The sequence below is a fragment of the Equus przewalskii genome, chromosome 10, assembly GCF_037783145.1.
Source record: "Equus przewalskii isolate Varuska chromosome 10, EquPr2, whole genome shotgun sequence".
NCBI lineage: Eukaryota > Metazoa > Chordata > Mammalia > Perissodactyla > Equidae > Equus > Equus przewalskii.
In genome coordinates, this window is record NC_091840.1 from 23347483 (window position 1) to 23373202 (window position 25720).

General features: G+C 53.9%; 2 protein-coding genes and 1 non-coding gene across 24 annotated transcripts; 2 read left to right on the forward strand and 1 right to left on the reverse strand.

Moving 5' to 3' along the window:
• Positions 1–1507: 1507 nt before the first annotated feature.
• PSMB3 (proteasome 20S subunit beta 3) lies at positions 1508–10484 on the reverse strand. Its single transcript, XM_070562183.1, has 7 exons — positions 10316–10484; positions 9516–9711; positions 9000–9184; positions 6462–6569; positions 4130–4307; positions 2536–2630; positions 1508–1615 (listed from the first exon to the last, which is right to left on the reverse strand). The coding sequence occupies exons 2-7, from the start codon at positions 9516–9518 to the stop codon at positions 1567–1569; spliced, it is 618 nt and encodes a 205-aa protein (XP_070418284.1). The 5' UTR covers positions 9519–9711; positions 10316–10484; the 3' UTR covers positions 1508–1566.
• Positions 10453–10526, forward strand: TRNAN-GUU (transfer RNA asparagine (anticodon GUU)). Its single transcript has one exon. It is a non-coding gene; the product is annotated as a tRNA-Asn (tRNA).
• Positions 10527–13658: 3132 nt separating this feature from the next.
• Positions 13659–25595, forward strand: PCGF2 (polycomb group ring finger 2). Of its 22 annotated transcripts, XM_070562173.1 has the most exons (14): positions 13659–13942; positions 14099–14211; positions 14446–14538; positions 14853–14952; positions 20144–20295; positions 20922–21018; positions 21333–21388; positions 21475–21525; positions 21760–21868; positions 22045–22099; positions 22191–22286; positions 23314–23394; positions 23936–24044; positions 24195–25595. In XM_070562173.1, the coding sequence occupies exons 5-14, from the start codon at positions 20184–20186 to the stop codon at positions 24311–24313; spliced, it is 885 nt and encodes a 294-aa protein (XP_070418274.1). In that variant the 5' UTR covers positions 13659–13942; positions 14099–14211; positions 14446–14538; positions 14853–14952; positions 20144–20183; the 3' UTR covers positions 24314–25595. The 22 variants fall into 22 exon arrangements, with proteins under 22 accessions (XP_070418274.1, XP_070418262.1, XP_070418267.1 ...); XM_070562180.1 differs by lacking the exon at positions 13659–13942 and having other exon boundaries at positions 13947–14211; positions 24199–25595; XM_070562170.1 differs by lacking the exon at positions 13659–13942 and having other exon boundaries at positions 13949–14211; positions 22188–22286.
• Positions 25596–25720: the final 125 nt, after the last annotated feature.

A 25720-nucleotide genomic window follows, 5' to 3' on the forward strand; every position in this document is an offset into this window, starting at 1 on the left:
ATTTGTCACGTGTGTCTTTTGGAAGTGAGTCCTCCTTCAGATGCAGTTAATACGCAGCCGCTAAGAGCACAGGCAGCGGCTTACACTGGCCTGCCAGCCGTCCTCCAGCACAACACTGAGGAATGGGCAAGCCTCCACCCTTTCACTTGGCCAGCTGTGTAGAACGAGTGCTGGCAGGGAGCCACACACCTGTCCCAGCTCTCCATTGAACAGCTATGTGGCTGACTTTGAACAGGTCACCTCTGTGTACCTCAGGTTCTCTATCTAGACTCTTGAAGCTTAAAATTTAGCTCTAAGCGTGGTCCTGGACCAGCAGCGTCAGTGGCACCTGGGAATCAGAAATATAAATTCTCAGGTCCTCTGCAGATCTGAATCAATTTTTTTTTCCCCTGAGGAAGATTCACCCTGACCTAATATTTGTTGCTAGTCTTCCTCTATTTTGTGTGTGGGTCACTGCCACACCATGGCTGCAGACGAGTGGTGTTGGTCTGCACCTGGGAACCGAACCCAGGCCGTCAAAGCAGAGCATACTGAACTTAACCACTAGGCCACCAGGGCTGGCCCCCAGAAAGTGTGTTTTAACAAGCCTGTCAGGTGACTGATAGAGGCTAAAGTTTGGGAACCACTATGCTATACCAACTTCCCCCTTACTAGGGCATCTACTACAGGTTGCAAGCTCGAATTATCTGGGGAACTTTTAGAAAAGACAAGTGCCCAGGCCCCTTTCAAAGCCCAATTAAATCAGAATCTCGAGAGATGGAATCAAAATATCTGGGTTTTAGAAGCTCCCCAGAGAGGGGGCCGGCCCCATGGCTGAGTGGTTAACTTTGTGCACTCCACTGCAGCAGCCCAGGGTTTCACTGGTTCGAATCCTGGGCACGGACATGGCACTGCTCATCAGGCAACGTTGAGGTGGTGTCCCATAGGCCACAACTAGAAGGACCCACAACTAAAAATACACAACTATGTACCGGGGGACTTTGGGAGAAAAAGGAAAAATAAAAAATCTTTAAAAAAAAAAACAAGAAAGAAGCTCCTCAGGGGACCCGTGTGCAGCCGAGGGGAAGAAACACTGATCCATAAGGGTATTACCTGTGGGTACTTGGCCAAAGTTCTACCTGAAACAATGAGAAAAGATTTGAGAGTTTCCCAGTAGAGCTGAGTGGAAAGGATTCTAGGCTTTGGAGCGCTGGTTTACATCTGTGCTCTACCGCTTATTAAAGTGGCCCTGAGCAAGTCACTTACCTGCCCTTAAACAAGGATGCTATCAACTACTGTCAGTGGTTACGGTGACTGAACTGCAGAATGTGTAAAGCACTGCGTGCAAGGGCTGAGCAGCGGGCCCTCAACCAGTGACGTGTGGAAATCGTCCCCGCTGGTGCCCAGTGCAGGACGCTGCAAGTCAAGAAGAGACCCCGAAGGCGGATCTACACCCTGAGAAGCTGTGGGCGACTGCCCAGCTGGGGACAGACCTGTGGTAAAAGACTCAAAGACAAAGAAGCAGGAGTGGAAGAAACAGTATTTTATTTAAAAAAAAAAAAAAAAAAGTAGGCTCTGGGAACAGGGTTAGTCCATTCGGGCCTTCAGTGTCCTGGTGGTGATTTTGTCCTTCTCACTGCAGAGAGAGAGACAAAGCGTCCACACTCATCCAGACTCAGAACACAGGCTGTCCTAGCCCTAGGTCTAAGTGTTTTGCTCATGTTACGTTCACGTTAGCCTGTTTCCTCGGCCTCTGGTGGGGAAGGCGAGAATGGAGAAATGGGGAGACTCCAGTGAAGGCTTCCCATAGGCGGAACCATCAAGAGTGGAGATGATTCAGGGCTAGACTGCGAAGCCCTCTGAAGAAGGGAAGGAGCTCCCCCAGGCCTGGAGAACAAGTGGCTTAGGAAGGAGGTCTGATGGGTTTCACTCCAATGAACATAAAAGAACCTTGGGGTGGTAAATTCTCTCTATCAGCCCCAATCTGTTTCTTACAGTAATTAAGCAGGCTACCCCATAATAAAAGGGTCTAAATGCTTACTCTGGGATGTACCCAAATAAAGCAGTTGGAAGGACACCTTCTAGTCCATCCAATCAGGTTCCTGGAGACAGCCCCAAACAAACTGAAAAGGGATGGCAGTTAGGGAGCTGGCTGGGGGTTGGAAATAGTTCCCAGTTCAGTACAGTTGTGGGATCCACACTGGTGGGAGCTGGGAGAGAGGGAGCTGCCTAGAATGTCCATCAGTCTGCAGTAGCCCTGCTGTAGCCCATACCCACACAGGTCCCTGAGACTTTGGGGACACTGTTAAGGAAGGAAAGAAATGTCCATTGTGAGCAGGGGGAGGAGACTTGGGGTCATGGAGCCTCAGGGCCAGGGGAATCTGGGTAGGCTCCCAGCTGCCACTCAGGGAAGCATGGATTTCTGCTATCCCATGATTGCTGCAAGTGCCTTTCTTATTTCACACCTGACCAGGGGGCTGGGAAGATGGGGTGTTTGTTGGGGAGGGAGAGACAGGTGTCTGCAAAGCTTCTAGACTTCTCCCAATGCATACTCACATGATGTGGACGATGACTCCCATGCCTGACACTGCATCCCGGTCCACGGCATTCAGCATGGCTTGTGAGATGGTTTCAAACAGGTGTTCTGGATCCTGCAAACAGCAGAAGCCTTTTAATCCAAAGAGCCTCGGACCCTAACTTGGTCTGGCTCCTTAACTCTCTTTTTTCTCGGCTCAAGGTCCCCAGCTCTGGCCCCTCTGGTGCCTGAAGTGAGGGATGGTTCCCTGGAGGTGGGCAGCCCCCTCAGCTCCTTCTCAGAAGGAAGAAGGGTTATGTAAGGCAAAGGTCAAGCCCTGAGCTTCCTCCACTAACCAGCAGTGTGACCTTGGGCACGTCACATGTCCCTTCACCAAGCCTCAATTCTTCTTCTGTAAAATGGGGAGAAGAATGCCTATTTGGCTCCTCTGTGCTTTATCAGCTGTCTGAGGGACTCGTCTCGCGGGTGTCCCACAGGTGCCTCAAAAAGCAGCCTGTCCAACCATGAATCCATTCCCCAAACCTGCTCCCTCTCCTGCATCCTCTGTCTTGGCGGCTTAGCTAGAAACTCAGGCGTCCTCATATCTCCACCGCCTTCACTTCCGCTTTAAGGGACCAAGTCCTCTAGACTCTGGCTGCCGGCTCCCTCACTGCCAGCGTCTTTGCTCAGGACCTCAGTGCCTCCTGCACGTGACTACAATAGCTGATGGCACCCACGTGCAGGTCTACGGTTCGTCAGGTTTCTTACTGCCTTTGACACCATGCCAAAGAAAAAAGTTCAAACTCCTTGGCGTGCATTCAAGGCATTTCAGTCTCACCCCAAGCTCCCTCTCCATCATTCGCCCACCATGCATTCTACCCGCACTCCAGCAGCCACAGCGAGCTCTCTCCAGTCACCGCACACCCCGGGCCGCTCCTCATCTTTGCACAGGCTGTTCCTTCTGCCAACCAGGCCCTTTCTTTCCTCCTCTTCCTGGCAAACTGCATTTTAACAGGTTTTGGGGTGTCCACCTTGCTTCATTAGACTGCAGTGAGCCCTCGAAGGCAGACTATCTGGTGTCCCCAGAGCATGGCAGAGCTGGCACAACAGCCAACCCTCACTGTCAGGCACGGTTCCAATCTGCTCATGTTTTCCTCACACCACCACTCATGAGGTCGGTTCTATTATCACCCCCATTCTCCAGCTGACGAAAGGGGGGCACAGAGAAGCGAAGTGACTTATCCAAGAACATAACTAATTAAATGGTAGCTGGATTGGGGTCTCCAACCCAGACAACCTGGCTCCAGGGCCTATTCTGTGGGGCTGCCTCTGACCCTACAACATTGTTCTATGTTTGTTCAATCAACACGTGGGAGAACCCTGTAAACCCGATGTGAGGAACTACTTGTTGTTGAAGTGAATATCTGACTGGCGTCTCTAACAGAAGGGGCTCTTCCCTGGAGCCGACCAACCCGCACCAGGGCCCTGGCAGATGGCGTTTCTGGACACCCTCCCAAGGCTCAGCAGCTGTGGCATTCTCTGCTACCTGTACCATCTCCCCCATTATCTGCCAGGTGAATACATTTTTCCCTGATGTACCTCAGAACCCAGCCCCACTCCATGCCACCGACTCACCATGTTGGGCTCCCAGAGGGACTCGCACATCCCATACATTTGTTCTGTGCAAGTGCCACTGACTACAAAGTCGTCAGTCACCATGGGGCAGCCGATGAGGTCTAGAGAGCAGATGAAGGGCTTAAAGGTCTTCGGGTCCAACCCCGCAATGACTGGCTCAGTGTAGTAGGGGCCAAACCTGCGGGGGCCAGGAGCAGAGAGACCAGAACTCACGGACGTGCACGTTCCTGTTCAGGCCTCTTCAGACATTCAGACAAGACCCGGGCCCAGACCCGGGGAGGAAAGCAGAGGGCCTATTTGGAAAATCCCCTTGCCCTGTGGCCAGCTTTCATTAACCCTCCCCCCATCTCCTGGCATCTGGCAACGCTCTAAGATTTTTTCCTTCTTCTTTTCTCTGACACTTACCTTCATATCCTCCTCACTCCTGATCCTCTCTTCCCTCTCTTCTCTTTAGGAATTCTGCTTTCTTTTAATCTTCCCTATCCTGAGCCAGGTCGTATCACCATTCAATCCTCTATCTATACATTTATACCTCTACTCCTTTCAAAAAAGGATTTGAAGCAGTTTATAGGAAAAACACTGAAAAATAAAACTAAACCATTAAAACAGAAACAAGACACTCAGACTAAATACTAAGTTATGTTCTGAGTCGCCTAGCAGGCAAGGCAAAGAAGGATGCTCAGTGAGCTGGGCTATTTTCATTGTCTGCCGACAGGAAATAGCAGCTTATCAGAAACTTGTTCTAGACTCTGAACTTTGAGAAGAATCGATGTTAGGGATCTTTATATATAAAATACTCAAAAACTTATGGCCACTACACTCAATAGAAACAGTAAGTAAAAAGGCATTATCCATATGTCTTATATCAGCTCCTAGTAATTTCTCAGGGCACAATCTTAAGTTATAGTGCTGTAAAAAATAATTCTAAAAACTAATAATAATTCTAAGGTGGAAGAAGGGGTTGGGGTAGCAGGCTTTGATTTGGTGTTTCTCAAACAGATCCCTGGGTATCAATTTCTATAAGAAATTTAAAATTTTGCATTTTTCTCTCAATAAACTGAAAATAAAGTTAATATAAAAATAGTGTGTATTATCTGGGTAACAACCTTAAAGCTAAATACAACAAGACAGTTCAGGGTGTGCATTTGTACTTCTAGAAGCCGATGCCAAGGTGTCACCTGAAGGTCAGGGGTTAACTTTTCCTGGCAGTGTTTCACAAACGGAGGTGCCTTGATGGATTCTCTGGGGTCCATGAGAAGTTTTCTCCTTAAAAAGGGTCTGTACATTGCTCAACTTTGCAAATCACTGCATTAGCCTAACATGCTGGAAAATCATTGATTTCAGTTGGGCTTGTAGAGAAAGCTCCTGACTACAGCCGATCGGAACCTAGAATTTTCCAGGTCACCCTCAATGTCCTGTAATTTTATTGTTTGCAATAAACAAGAGCCATTAAATATATACCGAAATGTGAGTTATTTTTTACAACTTTATAAGATGTTTTCCCCCTAGATAAATGAGTTTAAAAAAATCTTTTGTTAAGCCTTTCCCAATTTGGGAGTCTGATAAACATGATTACCACACATGGTAGACAATTCACAGCTGAGAATATTAACACACACTAAAAAAAAGGTAACCCTTTTTTTCTTTTTAACTTTTTAATGCTAAAAAGGCAATAATATTGCTCCAAGTATGGAAATGACAAAGACTTAGTTTTGAAAACAAAGGGTACTTTTGCAACTTTTTTGATAAAGTCTAAAATTATTTTAAAATAAAAAGTTTAAAAAAAAAAAGAAAAAAAGAGCTCAATTTGTGTTCTTGCCACTGGTTCTGCCCAGAGGTACAGGGCGAAACGCCTATGGGGTTGGTTCTCCCTTCAATTCTATCCCAGCTTCTGCACTGAATTCTACAGTTAAGCCCCTTCTTTTCTCATCATAAAGTCCTCAAAGAGATCTGATAAAAACTAACATACCCCAACCCTAGGTTCCATGTATTCCAGAGAATCTAAGGCCGACACAGTGAGCTCTGGAGTAAGGGTGGCTCCTGGCTGGGAGACGCCAGGGCATCTCCAGTGGGGTTAATTCTGTTGCCTAGAAGCAAGTTCATCTGCTATATGCATTCTCTGCCTTCTTCTGAAGTAGGCTTTTCTTTTCTATTTGGTTGTTAGGCAGGCCCACAGAAAACAGACCCCTAAAATAACAAGGATATCGTCCTGCTAATACGAAACAGGGAAACAGGAGGAATTGCCGTCCTGGGCACCCCCTCCATACTACATCCTACTTGGCCAATCAAAGGTTTCTGCAGTCCCCCAGTCCCCAGCTACACTTCCACTCACCGTTTCTCGTACAAGAGGTTGGCCACCATGCTCATGAGGGTTTGAGGCTTGATCTGCCGACCTTCCTTCAGCTCATAAAGGTTCAGCCGGAACTTGAGGCGCTGGGCACTGTGGCAGGAGGAGAAAGGGAGTTAGTAAGTCACTGCTGAATGTCCCCTGGTGTCCACCCTGTGGAGGTCAGGAGGTACAAAGGGACCACAATCTCAGCCCACACCGAGACTCCTCTCTCCCTCTCCCAGTGGTTTTCTTTTCTTTTTTTTTTTTTTTAAAGATTTTATTTTTTTCCTTTTTTTCTCCCCAAAGGCCCCTGGTACATAGTTATGTATTCTCCGTTGTGGGTCCTTCTAGTTGTGGCATGTGGGATGCCGCCTCAGAGTGGTCTGATGAGTAGTGCCATGTCCGCGCCCAGGATTTGAACCAACGAAACACTGGGCCGCCTACCACGGAGCGCCCGAACTTAACCACTCGGCCACGGGGCCAGCCCCTCCCAGTGGTTTTCTCACCAGAAGTCCAGCCTCATGTCCACTTTCAGGACTTGTCCAACACATTGCATGTAGACATGCCACACTGCTAACCCTTTTTCCCCATACTTTTTTTGAGGGGAGAAAAGCGGAGTTAGGAAGTGGATTTTTCCCCTTTTTTAAGGAATTATTTACATACAATAAAATGCACAGCTCCTTCTACACTCTAGGTGGGAGTCTCGCTGCAGATATAGTCATGGCAGCTTCTACTAGAAAGAGCAGTGGACTGAGGGCTGACCCGGGCTGGGCCTTCATCCTCTCACTCAATTCTTCCATCCATAGGATGGGGACCAACTAAATCACCTGACGGTGAGATAACAGACGGGTGTATGACAAGGTGCTCAGAAAACTGCAAAGGCTTATGTGTGTTAATAAGCAGCAGCTACTGCACTAGTGGACTGGAAAGTGCCTAGGAAAAAGGCCACATCTCCTCCAGTGCCATCTCAGAGCTGAGGGACAGGCCCCTGCAGGGAGCAGACCAATGCCATATCTCCTGGAAGCAAAGCCATGAGTCACAAGACACCAGAACAAAGGGCCTTAGACCTGACCTGAGCTTCACCTTACAGGTGAGGAAAATGAGGCCTGGCAAAACTGGCAATTACCGCCAACAAACAAGCAAACTTGGTGAGAAAAGGAAATGGAGTGAGCAGAACGGCAGGGACTGGAGAGAGGAAGTCTGCTGGGGGCCTTCACACGGACAGGAACTCTAAGCTATCATTCTCTGATTCCACCAGGACTGGAAAGAAAGAGCTGGCTGGCTTACATCCCAGGAAGAATTTCCAAGTTATATGTCCTTGAGACTTAGGGCACTTTAAGGGAAATGAGAGAGAAAATTTTCTGACAAGCTTCCACCCACATTAGCGAACTAGTCTTCCAATCTTCTAAGAACTAAGTCCCGGCACTGCTGCTCTTACGGCCACCAGCTTCCTGCAGGACCTGCCACCTGTGACCACATCTTCCCTCCTGAAACCCCACCCTGATTCTCTTCCTCTGGCCTCTTCTTCCTTCACTGCTAAATATGCAGTTCAGCTCTCAAAGCGCAGCTTATTTTTTCCCTCTATATGTTGTGTCTCTTCAGAATCTGTTCCCATAGACCCAACATATCACCAATGCCTCTCTAGCCCTGACATATAACTTCAAGACCCCAGTTGCTCCCAAGATGTTTCTACTTGGCTCGCGTCGTTCCTTCAAAATTGGTGTGAGAATCAAAGTCATCACTTTTCTCCCGAAACTAGTCCTCCCAATTTCTATATTTCAGTCAACATACTCAAAACAGAAATCACCTTGAAAACATTTCGAGACTGCCGTCATGCCAAGCACCAGTCTAGTTACTAGAAACAGATAAAAATGACAGACCCCCAACTTCAGTGAATGACTCTTTGGCCTCACAATCTCCAAGTAGCTGGTCAAGAACAACTCTCAGAAATGCCTTCCTTTCCTTTCCCACCATTACCATCCCGTTAGGAGCAGAACCCTCACACTTAGACCATCACAGTAGCTACCTACTTCTCTCCCAGACTCTCCCTTCTCTCAAACCACAGAACCACTGGCAACTAGATAGCTGGCCGTTAATATGCACCAGCTCATCATGGGTTAGTTTTCTTTCCCATCTATGCCTGCCTTGTCTGTCAACTAGACCTGAAGTTCTTTAAGGACTGAGCACAGGCTTTGGCCTGGGGGAGACGTGCACTGGGATCCTGGGTGACATTCAATAGCTTGCATCCTGGGCAAACACTGAGACCCTCAGTTTCTTCATCTGCAAAATGGGACAGCAACATGGTAACGTCGTTAAGAGGATTAAATGAATCCATGCACGTAAGCTGCTTTCCACAGTCTGGCACAGAGGAAATGCTGGTAAAAGTTGGTTAGGCTACAACTCTGTATCGCTCAAGGGGTCCAGTAAAGTCTCAGGTTCGCTGGTGCTGTTTGGTAGATGACTGACCCAGGCCACTCAAGACGCCAGGCAAGGCTGGTCCAAGAAGAGGCCTGGGTGTGGGCGGGGACCCCCACCACTTACACTGTCTGGACGTCGGTGGCGAGTCCGGCCAAGCCGATGTACAGCCGGTCGCCCATGGGAAAGATCTTCTGGAAGTCCGTGGTCACCATCTGAGCCTGGATCCCGAAGCGCCTGTCGGCAGCGATGGCCACACAGTTCTTCCCCTTCATGGCCATGACGGCCCCTCCGTTATAGGACATAATAGACTGGGGCAGACAGAGCGGAGGTGCTCAGCGTAAGGGACCAAACGCGGCCCTAGCCCCCGGCGCAGCCCCTGATCCAGAGGCTCCCGCACGCACCGTCCTCCACTCTAGAGGCGCCCGGACGTCCCGAATCCAGCCCTGAGATTAGCGCGGGGCGGCTTCGAGGAGCCGCATTCACCCCCTGCCTGGGTCCTCGCGGCGGTTCGCTCCCCATCAAACTGGAGCTGCTTCCTTCAATCGACCACCACGCCCTCTCCGCCTTCCACACCTCCCACGACGCCATCTCCTTCCTCAACCCCTACCCCATGTCCCTTCTCCCCGCTCCGCATCTCACCATGACTGCAGTGTACGGGAACCTCCAGCCGCCACAATTTCAGCAACCGGACGAACACCCTCACTGCGCAACCACTCTTGTTGCTTTCTCTCTACCGGCTGAAAGGCCGACCCTTCCGGGATATTTTGGCTTTCTATTGGCTAAGCATTCTGTCAGTCATCAGATCAGGGGTTTGGTTGAGAAGGCAAAACGGAGACTGGGAAAGCGGAAAGTGAAAAGTCACTGTGAGTGCGGAAGAGCCCGGCGTCGCGGTGCGAGCTGGGATCGCGGCGGATCCGAACTCAGGACGCCAGAAACCTGGCCGGGACGTGCGTGCACGTGGGCCAGTGGCGCTAGAGATAGGGGCCTGCGGCCCACCTTTAACGCCACAGCGTTACTTATGAGCACGCTGTGTGGGTCGGGCGTATTACTCACGCTAGTTTGCTTCATTTTTTCATTCGAGAAATCCTTACATCTGTTGTGTGCCAGGCACTATGCTAGGCTCTGGACTTTCAGTGGCCTAGAACGGTGCCTGGTGTTTAGGAGGCACCCATTAAGTGCATATTTAATGTTTCAGGGGGGCTGAGGGAGGGCGTCGCGGGTATTCTGCGGCTACAGGGGTTCAGCTGCAAAGGGGTTTGGAGGGCGAAGGTTATTATGATTTTGGGGACTCTCGGCAAGTCGACTTCACTTATCTCCAAGTCTCGGGTCACCCTAAAAAGGGACGTTCCGGGCTTTCCCATATCTTCCTTCCCCTAGGAAACCTGTGACGGCCCCTCCCAGAGCCCATGTAGGAGAGGCGTGCGCGTCCCGCCTCCTACCTTCCCTGGATTGGGACCCTTTCCTTTCTTCCCGGAGTCTGACTTTTGCCACATTGCAGAATTTCATTCCTGCTTCCTGTACCGTCGCAGGCTCACTCCCATTGACTCGGCTCACTGCCACCCTGGCGATCGTCGCAGTCTCTGTGGCGCAATCGGTTAGCGCGTTCGGCTGTTAACCGAAAGGTTGGTGGTTCGAGCCCACCCAGGGACGCAATCTTTCTCTCGCCTTTTATTTAGTAGGAAGGGCGGGGGTGGCGAGGGGGGTGAGTAGCGAAAGTAAGCGTTATTCTCCCAACCACTAAAGAGCCAAATTTTGTATTGAAATAGCAGAGGTAACAGTTTTTCCATAGCAAATCAGAGAGTCATTGTGATTGAAAATTCGTAATTGTTCTGTCAATGATGGGATAATTTCTCCAGCACCTCCCTCCACCGCCTACCTCTCACCCCGCCCCCAAGCAGGAAAAGCAGACAGAGGTTTTTGTCTCACCGTGCAATAGGTTGCATTTTTCGTAGGATTAAGAATGAATTTGCAGTGGAGGCTGGACAGTTTTCCATTGTCTGCCTCAATCGATGTTACAATCTCGAAATATTACATTTGGTAGGGAAGAAAATACCGCGAGAGACAAAGGCAGCGACAAACTGAGGGATGAAGAGAAAGATGAGAAAGGGAGAACATAGCTTGATATACAGCGAGAGAGGGGAGGTGACGGAGAAACAGGCGCGGTGAGTGGAAGGAAGACCTCGAGAAAATGGAGAGAGGGAAAACAGAAGCAGTTAATATGGGAAGTATCAGAAAAAGGAAAACAACAACAAAACATTTTTTTTCTGGAAATACACACACAGAAGTGGGGAGGAAGATGGGGAAATAGAAGCAGAAACTGACAAAAAACATTGTTTTGGGGAGAGAGAAGGAGAATAGGATGCAGAGGTCAAAGTCATGAAATCAGTAGCAGAGCCGCCCTCTCCTACCACTGTCAGCACCTTCAAGGGGATCTTGTCCTCGCAGTAGCTTTTGGTATGTGCCGGAAATAATTACCTAGATTTTCTGGGTTCCTGCCCTCTGGAAGCTTCTAGTCTGTCAGACACTGTGACTCTTCTGATGAGTAGTTGTCAGCTAGAGGACAGCCCGAGAGACTACAACTAACACAGAAACGAGGGGGAAGCATTGGTACCTAATGTTTGCCAGAGGCGCATCCCAGGGTGTGGGGTGGGAGCCTCCACTTATACGGAGGGGCTAAGCAAAGGACTCTCTCAAGCAGTTCCCTTCGACGTGTGGTCTCCCCTCAAGACGGGGCTCAAAGGAGGCCTCTTCTGAAAGCCCTCCCGGGTGCTCACAGGCCAGTGGGGGCAAAGCGGAGGGATACACAGTGCAGTGGCAGCTACCAGGGAAGGCTGTGTAACCCTCTGGGTTTGCGCCCACTGGCCTGTGAGTGCCCTGAGGGCAAAAGCTTGCCTCATCAGCTTTCTATCCTCCGTGCCTAGCACAGTATTTGACATTGGCACATGACAGGTGGTTCTTTGTCAGGAAACCAGAGAACTTCAGATATGAGAAAGTTTGGGTCAGAAGGTTCTCCTGATAAACCAGAAAGGCCAGGGATGTGAGGACCGGTTGCCCAGGATGGAATTGATTAAAATAAAGTTTTAGTGGGTAGTGGGGTGTTCAGCATGTCTCTTCTGACTTATGGTTTGCTCTTGACTGGCGCTTAATGGCTGTCTGAGGAACAAGAGAAGGGATCCCCCGGTGAGCACGGTGGCCCTTCAGGCAGCACTCCAGGATTAAAGGGCTCCGGTTGGGACTCAGAGGGGCGTCAGCTCTCTTCCTAGTAGCTGATATCCTACCCCGCTCCCAGGTAGCCCGTGTGGTGGGATCGTGGGTGAGACCGAGATCTTAGAGAAGCCCTTACAGGTTTGTCTTGCCTGGGATCTTCTAGCCCGAAAGGAGTGGCAGACTAGGAGTCCCTGCTGCGCTCCCCTCCCTGCAGGGTGATTGGGGGACAGAGGAGGATGCGCGAATCTTCCTTGGATGCCAGCAACTCACTTGCCCTAGGGACAGTGGGCGTGCCCACGCCAAGCCCCCTTCAAATGAGGGGCGGTGGACTCCTGGTCTCCGCGTGCAAGGGCAGGGGAGAAGGTGACCAGATCCTCCCCTGGCCGTTCTCCCGCGGGTTCTCAGACCATCCCCTCTGGGCGGAAATCTCTCCCGCCTTTTCTCTTCCTCCCTGCCCCCATTCAGCCGGGGTGCCACGAAGGCTGAAGCTGGGGTCACTTGGCGGCCAGTATCCGCAGGTCTCCTGGTCGCCGGCCAAAGGGTGAAAGCATTCAGTCCGGGAGCCCCAGCTTCAGGTCCGCCTGGGCTGCGAGCAAGGAGGGAAGGAGGAAGAGGAGGCAGGTGCTCCGAAGCTTGAGGAAGATTCGTCTCCTAATTTCCTAACTCGAATCACCCACCGCCAGTGCGCTTAATAGCGCTTCTGGCCAGATAATCGAGCTCTTTGGAGGGACAGACACAGTGACCACTCCTAAGAAACCTCGATTAAGCGGCTCGACCGTCATAATGAGGCAGGCCCACGGTGGTCGCCGTAACGGAGTATCGATGCGCTTCCCCGGCGCCAGCCTCAGCCGCTCCTCCTGGCTTTTCCAAGCCTCCATCCGCGTTCTCCTCCGGCGGGAGCCACTGGGCACCGGAGCCCGAGCGCTGGGAGGAGCCTGAAGCGACGGTCGGAGCCGGCGGGCACCAGCCGCCGAGGCGCTCTCCCGGCTCCTCCCGCCGCCGCCGCGAGGGAGGCGCACCGACCGCGCAGAGCGCCGAGCGCAGTCGGCGCACGGGGAGAAAATGCGGGAATCAGCGCGAGACAGGAAAGAAGCGCGGGCCCACTTTAGAGCCCTGGAGCCTCGTTTTCTAGTCCTTTCTGGCCTCTCGAGATTGGTCGGCGTATTGTGCCCCGGGCCCGGAGCCTGCGTCCCCGTCTTCAGCTTGGCTCCCGGCTGAGGCTGCGTTCCGTTCTTCCCCGCCCCAACACGCCGGGGGGCCAGCCTGCACCACAGCAAACCTGAGCCCCTCAATGAGACGTCCCCCCAGGCCTCGCCCTCCGTTCCCCGGCAGTTTGCTCCCCGAGGCGCCCCGGCTGAGTCCCTGGGCGCTGCATTTTAGAGCCAGTGATCGGGCCGCTGAGAGGGGCAAGGGGGGTGGGAGACGCTCTCTCACCGATGCAGTTACTAATTTTAAGGGAATGTCACTTGGAGTGAATGAAAATAACCCAGACGCCTGGCCGGAGGCGTCGCGACCCGAGCCCGAGCCCAGCGCCCTTTGGTCGAGGCGTGGAGGACTGCCGGGCGAGCCACCTTTCAGCCCGGTCCTCATCTCACCATTTTCCAGGCGCCTCGCTAGGGGCGGGAATCGCAGGGTCAGGGGGTGGGGGGGAGCACACATATTCTGGGGGGAGGAGGGACTAGTTGCGGAGGGTAACAGAGCAGAGGATACATCCACCAGGGTCAGGGGCTGTCTGAGAAGACTGAGGTCGCGTCCTAGTTTTGGGGCCCGGCCCCCGGCTTGGGGGGCAGCGTTGTTAGCCTCTCTCCCTCCTCCTCTTCCCCTCTCCGCAAACACCCTGAAGGAATGAGGTCACGTGGGTGAGTAGTGGGCGGGACCTACTCTTGTCTGGAGGAAAAAAGCCATTTTGTCTCCCCCCTTCCAGTCCCGGTCCCTCCCCTCCCCCCTCCGTCCCCTCCCCTCCCCTCTCTCCCTCCCACCCCAAGCTGCTTTCACAAACTCCTTTCTTACCGTAGGTTTCTCCCCTCCCGCCGCCGGAGCGAGCGACACGGCTGCGGCCCCCCTCCCCTCCCTTCCCTCCCTCCCTCCCATCCCCCCCTCCCCGAGACCCACCGGACCCCGAACCCAGGTAAGCAGAGGCGGACTCCCCCTTCCTTTCCTTCTCCTACCCCGCAACCATTTGGGGATTGGGATGAGGGGCCGATATTTCCTTCTTTGCAAACCCCTGTGGGAGGGGGAGGCTCCGAGCCGGGCCTGCTTCTCGCGTCCCCGCCCCACCCCCGCCAGCCCCTATCCTCGCTCGCCCCGTCCGCCTTTCTTTCTCCCTTTTTTCTCTCCCCTTTTCCCTTTCCTCCCTTCCAAGATGGCCGAAGCGGATTCCCCCTTTTAACGATTTGGCGTCTCCCTCGACCACCACCTCTTTGTGTCGCAGCCCCCTCGTAGACCTGCTCCCGAGGTAGCGAGGGGGAGGGTCCGATTCAGCCACAGGGCTTTGGGGCTCTGCGCTGGGGTGGATCTCTGCCCCCTGAGCCCTCCCCCCGAGCCGGAGCAGCCTCAGGCTGCGGCCCACCACCCCCTTCGCTCTGGGGAGCGGTCGCCCTCTGCTTCTTCCGTGGGGACTGGGGCGTCGTGGACGCGCGAGGACTTGAGGCCGGGAGGAAGGGGACATGCTTTTTTGATTGCTGCGGGACCGGGGGAGGGCGCTCTTCCCCGCCGGGGTCCGGGTCCTCTCGGGCACCTCCCCCAGCCGGTCCCTTTCCCCCATCCCAGGACTGGGCGCCCCGCCCCCTCCCCGAAACACCTCGGCAGAGCCTCTTTCTCCGCGGAACACCCCTCCTTGGGCCCCGCCGAAAGTTTGGCTTTAGGGAAGGTAGGAGCGGCCACCGGGTAACTGGGGTCCCTGATCCTCTGACCCAGGCTCCCGCGGAAGCCAGGGCGGAGCGGGTAGAATGGCGCTGGGGGGAGATTTATCGCGGTATTTCCCATCGCCAGCGGAGGCAGGAGGGGTCTCACCGACTGGCCCCTCTTCCCCTGGGGAGCCAGGCTGCCCCCTCCCTCCCCAGGCCCTCTTGCTGCCAGCTCTGAGCGGGTGGGACCCCTCGGCAAGCAGACATCCCCTGCCCCTCCTGTCTCCACCGTGGGCCCAGGCATGCCTCTCCCCCTCCCCCACTGCCCCCATCTGCCCAGAATTGCTCCGGATGGCTTGAGGTGGGGAAGGGAGATGGCCTGGTGGTGGTGAATTCCCCTGTAAATATTGTGAAAGTGTTATCCCGCGCTTCCCCCGGGCTTTGTCTCTCAGAGCACCCCCACAACGCTGCCTCAGTCTCGCCAGGGCTCCCTGTCCCTGGGGAGGGGGTCTCGTGGATGTCTCCCCCTCCCTTGTGATGCCTCCTTCTCTGGGCCTCTTGCAGTTTGTATCTGTTCCTGAAACTCTAATTTCTCTCCTTCCTCCCCCTCTCCACTCTGTTCCAAAGTGTTAGTACTTGGAGAAGGAGCATAAAGCCAGCTCTGTTGCAGCTTTTTGGTGGGGAGGTTTTCCCAGGGGTTCCCTGGTTTGGAGCTGAAGCCTTAGAGCTGTCTTTGGCTTGAGGCAGGAAACAGACTCCAGGTGAGCCCTGGGACTCAGGATCTAGACCCTGTGTAGCTGGGTGGGATTCAAGTTGAAGTCCTGTGGGGTGGGCAGGAAGGGGGGGCTCTCTGCTGCTCCTGGCCTTGCCTGAGAGATCGTGGTTGATGGAACTGTTGCCATAGGAATGGAGAGAGCCTGACCAGGAAAGGTTATAGGTTATATCTTTGTGCAGGTCAGATGCCTGCCCCACTCCCCCAGCCTCTGGCCCCCAGAGCAGGGGTTGGGAGCTGCGGTGCCTTTGTTGCTGGAAGACTTATGTTCTGATTTACCCTGGGTGGACCAGGGATGCACAAAAGCTTAGTGTGTGTTTGCAGCTCTGGTTTAGGGATGTCAGACTGTGTGCTTCTGGATGGGGGGTTGGGGGCAGGGGCTTGTGCATTTCGACAGTGTGGGCCTGGCTCTGATCTGGCCGTATGTGTGATGGGGTGTGTCTGGCCAAGTGTCTGGTTGTGTGTGTGTGTGTGAGTGTGAGAGAGAGATGGAGGGGGTGTGTCTAGCTGTGCATCCATGTGTGTATCTGGCACTTGTAGCTCTGGGTGTATATTTTGGGTGTTTGTCTTTGTTTGATCTTAAGAAGCTGAGAGGTGGGAAAGGAGGGGGAGGGGAGTAGGGTGAGCCAGCTTCAGGAGCTAGAGGCCTTTTGCAGTTCTGATGGCCATGGCGGGGGTCAAGGATCAGGGAACATTGAGAGGTTGACAGTGTCCCCATCCCCCCAGACAAATACACTGTGCTTCCACACAGCTGGGAGAGGAAGGGACTCCCAGGACCCAGGACACTCTGGCTCACTGCTTTCATGCAGCCTCAGTTTCTCTGTCTGTGCATGGAAATAGGTGAGGCGGTTAGCCTCTGCCCTCTCTTCCTGCTTCATGGCGAGAATGTGTGCTCATGGTCATGTTTTGGCCAGACTTTGACCTCTCCCAGAAGGCTCACTGAGTGATCTTCTAGAGAACTTGGAGTCCTTCTACCTTCTACCCACCTGGATGGAGTCAGGCTTACTGGTTCCCTAGATGTGTGGGGAGCCTGGCCTGGATGCCAGTGTGTACAGATTACTCGAATGGGAGTCAGGCAGTTTCTAGTCCTTGGACTGCCACTGCGTTGCAGTGTGACCTTAGACAAGTCACTTCTTGTTGAGTTTCATCATCTGTAAAATGAAAGGATTGGACAAGACGCTTTCTTCTTCTTCTTCGTTGTTTTTTTTTGGTGAGGAAGATTGGCCCTGAGCGAATATCTGTTGCCAGTCTTGCTCTTTTTTTTTTTCTCCCCAAAGCCCCAGTACATAGTTGTATATCCTTATTGGAAGTCATTCTAGTACTTCTTTGTGTGATGCCGCCACAACATGGCTTAATGAGCTGTGCGTAGGTCCATGCCCAGGATCCGAATGGGTGAACCCCAGGTCGCCGAAGCGGAGAACACGAACTTCACCACACGAACTTAACCACTCGGCCATGGGCAGACCCCGGACAAGATGCTAAGATCTCTTTTATCTCTGCAATTCTGGATGTCTGGATGTGACCTTGAGTGACTTCCTAAGACCCGGAAGGAAGCTTCCAAGAGGGAGCTGGGCTAATGTCATGTGGAGGAAGGGCAGAGCAAGGAATGCTGTAGCTGGGCTTCCGGAGGAGCAGAAGCAACCTCTGGGTTATCAGCCTGGCCCTTTCTGCAGGGAAAGTGAAAAAACTGACAGCCGGAGAGACCTGAATTGCGGAGGAGCTTCCAGAAAGAGACTGCTTAGAATGGAGCCATGGGGCGTGGTCTCTATTAGTAGGGGGCTTTGAGGCTGGGGAAAGACAAATGCCAGGCTGGAATGTGGAGGAGGAGTTGGGGCTGGGGGCTGGGTGCGGATCAGGCTCTTTTCCTGCCACTGTAGCCGAGACCCCAGGCCCCAGGCCTGGGCAAAGACAGGGGTTTGGGGACAGAAGATTTTGAAGGACTGGTCCCCAGTTGGGGGTAGGAGACAGTGCTTGTGTCCTCTGTGGGGATGTTGCTGAGACTGACCTGTTGAAGTCCCCAAAGCCTACTTCCACATGGCCCTTGGGCTCCCTTTTCTGCTTTTTGGGATTTCTCTCTCCCTCGCTGTCTCCCTCAGGCTGTTCCCTAAAATGATGACAGCTGGAGGTCCAGCCACCCATCACCCCTCTTCTCTTTCCTCCTGCGGCAACGACGCAGCAGCCAGTTGCAGCTGGGAGGAACTGGGTGTCAGAAATGTGGGGCCCTGAGGCCTCATGGGGTGGGGGGCCTGGGGAGGGGGGGCAGTGGAAGAACAGAGCTCCTGTTTACAGTTGTGCTTGGCACCTGCTGGCAGGGCCTTGCAGGTAACCATGGCAATCAGGTGTGGAACCAATCAGTGCTTCTCCCCACCCCCAGCCCCAGAGGTAATAGGCTGAGGCCCCTGGGGATGGGGTCGGGGAGCAGGGAGTGTGGCAGGGGGGCTCATTTCTTAAAGGGGAGAAGGAGGAACATTTCCTTCACTAAGCACCATGTCTCTTCTGTCTGTTTACCCGCGCATCCAGAAAGGGGCTTGAGGAATAGTCTTGGTCTGAATTCTCACAGATGCTTGCAGAAGCCAGAGGTTGGGGGCGTGGCCATTTGCCTAGGAGCTCCTGTGTGCTCAGGCCACAGTCTGCCAGGCGGAACTGGATAGGAGCTCTTAAGAGCAAGTGTCTGTTTTGAAAACACAGCGTGTGTGAATGAGGTGGCTATGGCAGTGTGAAGCGCCTGCGTGTTTGTGTGCGTGTGTGAGAGGGAGAGAGAGAGAAAAGGGGGATGAGATTCACTGATAGCAACCTGGACCCCCAGTGTTACCAGACCCCAAAATGTTTTCTTTCTGGCTGTACACGCACACAGAGATTTATTTACACACAGACACACGCACGGGACTAGTAGTCACAGGAAGTACCTTTGGAGGCCCAGACGGCACGTACACGTCCGATGGATTATAACACACGCTCAGTGAGACAGCCACTTGGAGTTTGTTCTCTCCTCTGGATGGTTGTAATAATATTTAGGCATCTTGCCAGGGACAAGGTTACTATGGAAACGACCAAACAGTGGAGTAGCCAACAAGCCTTCTGCGTAATTGTGAAGGGGGGACCCATGCGGGGAGGACCGGCCAAGGCAGCCCTGTGTGGCGCGGGAACCCCTGTTCCTCCTTCGGCTGGGTCTGCAGGTCTCTCTCGGCCACTGCGTCTCCACTGGCCTTTGGCTTGCTTGTTCCCATCTGTCTGCCCTGCACTTGGGGTCTCTCCCACATGTGACCTTTGTGTCTCTCCATCTCTTTCCATCTCTGGCCAGGCTCCCTGTGCCTCTGTTGGCTGTTTGGGTCCTGGCCAAACTCATCCTGGGGTCTCTATAGAAACTGCTGATCCTGGCTGTGAATTTCTGGTCCTAGAAAACCCAATGTAGTGGCTTTAGAAATCTCTCTGGAAAGGAGAGAAGGGTGTGTGTTGTAAAGGAGCTGTTGGGCTTGGCCACCCTCCCAAGCCCCACCTCTTGGGCTTTTACTCTGGGAAAGAAGGGAGAGAGGGAGGGGCTGTCCCTTCTAGGTGCAGGTTTGATTTCTATACCAAGAAGGAAACACATCGGCTGATCCAGAGCTGGGCTTTGCCTGACTTCCCTGGACCCTGCCAGGGCTTGGCTGGGTGCTCCAGGGGGCTGGGTACGGGGAACTTTCTGCCCAGCTTTGGTAGGCATCTAGGAGAGCCTGTGGTCTGTCTCTGCATAGCCTGTGGACAGGCTGCAGAGGAGGTGCCTGTGGGTGGCAGTGCCCACATGGGGACATTCTGGAACCTGCATGGTCAGCATATGGTGGATTTCCAGGTTGCTGTTGCAGGGCCAGGGCTGGGTACAGAGCTGGAAGGACAAGTGATGGGGTGCCCTCTTCAAACTTGGGGCAGCCTGGGACCCCAGTGTTTCCAGGGAAGGCTTCCTCGTGAAGGAGTGGATGGGATGGAAGGAGAGTAGGATGGGAAAGATCAACTCAGGAGCCTTGTGCCTGTGTAGATGGGGCAAGGGGCACGGGTAATTTATTCTTTTCTTTCTTTGATTTTGCTGAGGTTCAGGGCACTGGGTTATTTAAGTTTCCTCACAGCTCCCAGCACTCACTTGAGTGAATATGGCTTAGGATCAGGGAGATTTTCTACAACTCTGTTCTCTTCCATTTTCCTGCCTCCCCACATCCTCTGAAAAGTTGGGTAGTTACTTCCTGTGGTCTAACCTCAGTCTTTCCTGCTGCTCCTGAGATGGAACCTGACCTTGTTGCTCAAGGTTACATGAATCTCCAGTGAACACTCAGAGGGGCCAGAAAGACCCAGGCCCATGCTTTCACCCAGTCCAGCCCTGAGGGCACAGAGGAAGAGCCTCAGGCTCAGGGAGAGATGTTGCATGGGAGGGCCTCTTGGATCTCTGTGTTTCTCATTCTACTTTCACTTCCCAGGGTGACGCTCCCCAACCCCCCTGCCCCCCACCCCGGCATCATGCATCGGACCACACGGATCAAAATCACAGAGCTGAACCCTCACCTCATGTGTGCCCTCTGCGGGGGGTACTTCATCGATGCCACCACCATTGTGGAGTGCTTGCATTCCTGTGAGTTGGTGGAGGGGCTGCTTCTTAGGGCGGGGCAGAGGGGGCGGCGTGGCCGGCCTCTGCCCAGGTTGGAGGAACACTGCCCAGGGAAGGCAGAGCACAGCCCCTGCCCTGATGAGCACACATGTCCATGTATCTTGTGGGGTCCTCCGGTCAGAGAGGCTGCCTGGGAAGGGAGACTGGAGGTTTCAGCCCAGAAGTTCATTTCAGGGACTTTTCATCTGAAATCTCTGGGGCCAAAATTTCACCCCTTGAAGGTGCACGTGCCCCTCGTGTGCACTATGGGCTTGGTGGCAAGGGGTCAAGGACCCCGGAGATGTCTAAAGGCTGGCTGTTGTTTTGTGCTGAATCAGGAGCTTGGGACTTGGGGCTCACCTTATGCATGATACGTGACACTAGCCTAACACACACACACACATACATACACATAAGTTTGGTCCTCCCCCAAGGATAGATAAGGGGCAGTTGCCATCTGTGCAAAACAGGACCACGCTGGGCCTTTGAACAGGCCTGAATGTGGGGACAAGGTGGAGAAGAGGGGCTATCTGAACCTGAGCAGAGGGCGTGGGGGCTGTCTCGGGTTCGGAGAGGGCTCTGACTCTCCTCCCTCTCTCCACACCCCCAAGTCTGCAAAACCTGCATCGTGCGCTACCTGGAGACCAACAAGTACTGCCCCATGTGCGATGTGCAGGTCCATAAAACCCGACCGCTGCTGAGCATCAGGTGGGCCTGGCACTGTCCCTCCCGCCCCTGCCGATCCTCTGGGGCAGCTGTCCTCTGTTCCTTAGCCCTCCTTGCTTCCTGTAACCAAGGTGGCAGATGGGGCATAAGCACTGGGCATGGACCCAAGGCCCCTTCCCTCCCTCTGGGTTGTATCCAGCTTGTTGTAGGCTGAGAAATACTGGAGGGGGAAAGACCAGGCCCACAGGGACCCCAAGGCCTGGGCCCTGAATCTAAGGAAAGGCGGTGGGAAGTGGGCTCTGGGGCTGGAGGGATCAAGCTAAGGTGCTGATAGGCCCCTGTGCGTTTTTTTCCAGGTCTGACAAAACCCTCCAAGACATCGTTTACAAATTGGTCCCCGGGCTTTTTAAAGGTATCCATATACCCTTCCTTCTGCCCACTGCCCCCCACTTCCCAGCCTGTTGCTCCCTCCTCACCCTGCTTCCTTCCCTCTTCCAGATGAGATGAAACGACGGCGGGATTTCTATGCAGCGTACCCCCTGACAGAAGGTGAGTGTGTTCACATGTGTGTGTGTGCTCCCAGGGGCCACGTGAGTGTGGGGTGCTGCCCCAGGCATGAAGGCTGGACACACTAGGCTGTCCATCCTCCACGCACCACCATGCTGCCTCCCCAGCCCAGAACATGGCTGGGCTCACCTTGCCGAGCTCCGAGATGCCTGGGTCCTTGGTGGGGCTCCTTTCCCCAATCGTAGGCCAACCCCTTAGATCTCTTTCCTTCTGTAGTCCCCAATGGCTCAAATGAGGACCGTGGTGAGGTTCTGGAGCAGGAGAAGGGGGCTCTGAGCGACGATGAGATTGTCAGCCTCTCCATTGAGTTCTACGAAGGTGTCAGGCAAGTCTGATCTGCAGCTGGTCCTTTTGGGGTCCTAAGCTGGGTCACCCCCTTCTCCCACCCTGGCCCCGTTCCCCTGAGAGGAAGGGTGTCTTGGGGAGGGCCTTCTGGATGTGTGCATTAGGGAATCCTGCCTGCTCCAGCGTCTCCCTAACTTCATTCTTTCTCCTCCCCAGGGACCGGGAGGAGAAGAAGGGTCCCCTGGAGAATGGGGATGGGGACAAGGAGAAGGTGAGTGCTGGGGCCTGCCCAATGGTGGGATGTGGGCAGGGAGAGAGTGCATGGGGTGGACCCCAGCCCTTGGGTGCCTCTCCCCCAGCAGACAGGGGTGCGCTTCCTGCGATGCCCAGCAGCCATGACTGTGATGCATCTTGCCAAGTTTCTCCGCAACAAGATGGATGTGCCCAGCAAGTACAAGGTGAGTCCCTGGGCATCTTCAAAAAATGAGTGTGTGTGTGGGGGGGGGTGTCTGACAATCTGTGCATCCCAGACATTGTTCAGGGTTGGCCAGGTGTCCCCAAGGGCCTGCATGGTTGTGTAATTGAGCCGGAGTAGAAGGGTAATTGAAACCAAGATTAGGGTGGGGCAGTCTGCATCTGTCGAAGTCAGTATGTAGAGGTGTGTGGGACCAAGGTGGTGTGTGTGTGTGTGCATGCATGCTTGCACACTCAGAACTGTGGCAGAGGTACGTGTGCAAAAATACAAGGTCTTACCTAGGGCCAGCTGGCTGAAGGAAGGTCAGTCTGAAATTCCAGTGGAGTTCTAGGACATTCCTTTCAAATTTGAATGTGTCTGTGATCCCCTAAGAGAGCTTGTTGAAATCAAATTCTGATTCAGTAGATTCTGCATTTCTAGCAAGTTCCCAGGTGCTGCCAATGTTACTGGTCCATGGACCACACTTTGAGTATCAAGGCTCTAGGACAGTGGATCCCCAACTTTGCTGCATGTCAGAATCATGGGGAGCTTTCAAACTCGGCTCGTATCATACCAGTTAAATCAGAATCTCGGGGGGTGAGATCCAAGCATTGGTATTTTTTTAAAGTTCCGTGGGTGATTCCACTGTGCAGCCTGGGTGAGAGCCACTGTCCCACGAGATCCTTCTCACCTACGCCTTTTCTTTGCCCATTAGCTCCTCCGGGGTACCTGTCAGAGATGTAAGGAGACCCAGATAGCTGTGAGGGTGGCTGGAGGTGGGGGTTGTTAATGATGTGGGTATCTTCTCTGGATCCCTTCCCACGTGGTAGTCAGGAGTTATGTTGGGACAACTCTGATAGGGAAGTCAAATACACCATGGAACCCCAGAGTTAGGAGGGACCACCTGCAAGTCACCCCTCCCCAGTGCCCCACCTCCCATCCCCCAAGACTCCTAGCCTGGAGACTCTTTGCCAAATGGCTGGAGCCTCGAGCCCAGCCAGGGTCATGGTGTCCTGCCTTTCGTCCTACAGGTGGAGGTTCTGTATGAGGACGAGCCACTGAAGGAATACTACACCCTCATGGATATCGCCTACATCTACCCCTGGCGGCGGGTGAGCCGGGCAGGGTGGTGCCCGACGGGGCGGGGCTGGGAGTGGACCCCTGCAGGGTGTGACATTGGTCTGTGGCCACCGTGACCACATGGTTCGCCCTGCTCCAGTCACAGACAGTTCATCCTTTGTCTATGAGCTGGACATGTCCAGGATGGCCCACCATACCAGGTCAGCCTCCAGGCCATTTCACTGATGACCTCCCACACTCAGGAGGAGAAAAGGATCCTTGGGCAGATTATCTGCCCTGATTTAGGGTCAGAAAAGAGGGTCTGGTGGCTGTAGAAGAGGAAATGTTGCTGTCTGCTCTTCGGCCTCCCTCTCTCCTTTTTCTCTCTGGTCTTACCTGGTCTCTCTGGGTCTCTGTGTGCCCCTGTATCTCTGGCCTGGCTCCTCCTTTCTCCCAGCTCTTTCTCCTCTCCAAGATCGCACCTTCCCTTTTCTGAGTGTTTGGGCGCTGTGGGGTAAAGGTGGGTGGCAGTCTGCTTAGCCTCTCTCCTGACACCCTCCCCTTCCCTGCCTCTGTCCCCCACTCTCCCTACAGAACGGCCCTCTCCCCCTCAAGTATCGTGTCCAGCCGGCCTGCAAGCGGCTCACCTTGCCCACAGCGCCCACTCCCTCCGAGGGCACCAACACCAGCGGGGCGTCTGAGTGTGAGTCAGTCAGCGACAAGGCTCCCAGCCCTGCCACCCTGCCGGCCACCTCCTCCTCCCTGCCCAGCCCAGCCACCCCCTCCCATGGCTCTCCCAGCTCCCACGGGCCCCCAGCCACCCACCCTACCTCCCCCACTCCCCCTTCGACAGCCAGTGGGGCCACCACAGCTGCCAACGGGGGCACCTCGAACTGCCTGCAGACACCATCCTCCACCAGCAGGGGGCGCAAGATGACTGTCAACGGAGCTCCTGTGCCCCCCTTAACTTGAGCAAAGGGACCCTCTCCCTTCTTTGCCAGCCACGCCTCTCCACTCCTCCACTTTTTCTGGGCCCATTTTTCCACCTCTTCTACTTTCCCCAGCTCCTCCCACCTTAGGGGTGGGAGGCGGGTTTTATAAATAAATCTATATATATATGTACATAGGAAAAACCAAATATACATACTTATTTTCTATGGACCAACCAGATTAATTTAAATGCCACAGGAAACAAACTTTATGTGTGTGTGTATGTGTGGGGATGGGGGTGTTCATTCTTAGGGGGTCTTGTGTAATTTGCTCTGCTCTCTTTCGGGGGATGCCTGGAGGACCACTTGAGGCCCAGGAAAGCTCTACTCCATCCTCCTCCTGTTTCCCAGGGCAGATGAGGTGTTGGGGGGCCCCACCAGCCCCCAAAGTTTTAGGCACAACTAACTGGCTGTGTATGGGGTCCACCTTCCCTCTCCCCATCATGGCTGCCATCCTGTCCCAACCAGTCCCCTACACCCACCCCCGGCCATTGTTGAATGTCCACAGAATTGCTAAGACAGTGCCTTTTACCAATGCAGTTTATCCCTGGTTCTGAGGAGCGAGTGGGCGGTGGAGATGGCATCTCCCTTACCTCCTCCTCTTACAGTGGAAACTTTGTGCAAAGAATAGATAGTTCTGCCTTTCTTTCTTTTTCCTGTGTGTGTGGCCTGTGCATCATTTATCTTGTGGAAGAGAAGATTCAGGCCACGGGAGGCCTCGGCCCTTGGAATTCCACTGTGGCTTTAGCATTGTGAACCACTTCGCCCCTCCTGCCCCCACCCAGGAACCCACGCTAGCAAGGCTGGTGGTCAAGTCTCACTTGGGGGCCGAGAGGGGAGAGGTGGAGCGGGGTTAATGTCGGATAAGCACAGACCCCAGATTTTGCCAAAGGCAAACAGCCCTCTAGTTCCCTCGCCACCCTCAGCTGAGGCTGAGTCAGGAAAGAGTGACAGAGGCTTCTAAAAGCACAAGAAGACAGAAGCCTGTAAGCTCTGACCTCCCCTTCATCCCGAGAGGTCAGTGGTTTGTCCCCTGGGGGCAGACCCCACCAGATCCCTGCCCACCTGTTTTTCCTCCACTGTACATAGAGCAGATCACGGAGGAGGCAAGACTCTTTCATAACCTGGGTTTTTGGGGTGGGGAGCCCCTGACGGGTTTGTCTGTGTTTGCACCCTGTCGTGTGTCTGAGGTGCTGTGGCTGTCCCCTCCTCCTGCCCTGGGCCATTTGTATCTCCTGGCTTTGTAATAAATGCTGCATACTCTCCGAAGCCTGTGGTTCTTTGGGTTTGAGGGGAGAGGGAAGGGGTAGGTGGGTCCCCTGGCCTCAGCCTGCCTCAGGGGACCCCCTCTGGAATGAACATGAACTACCCCCTCCCTGTGGCTGGTCAG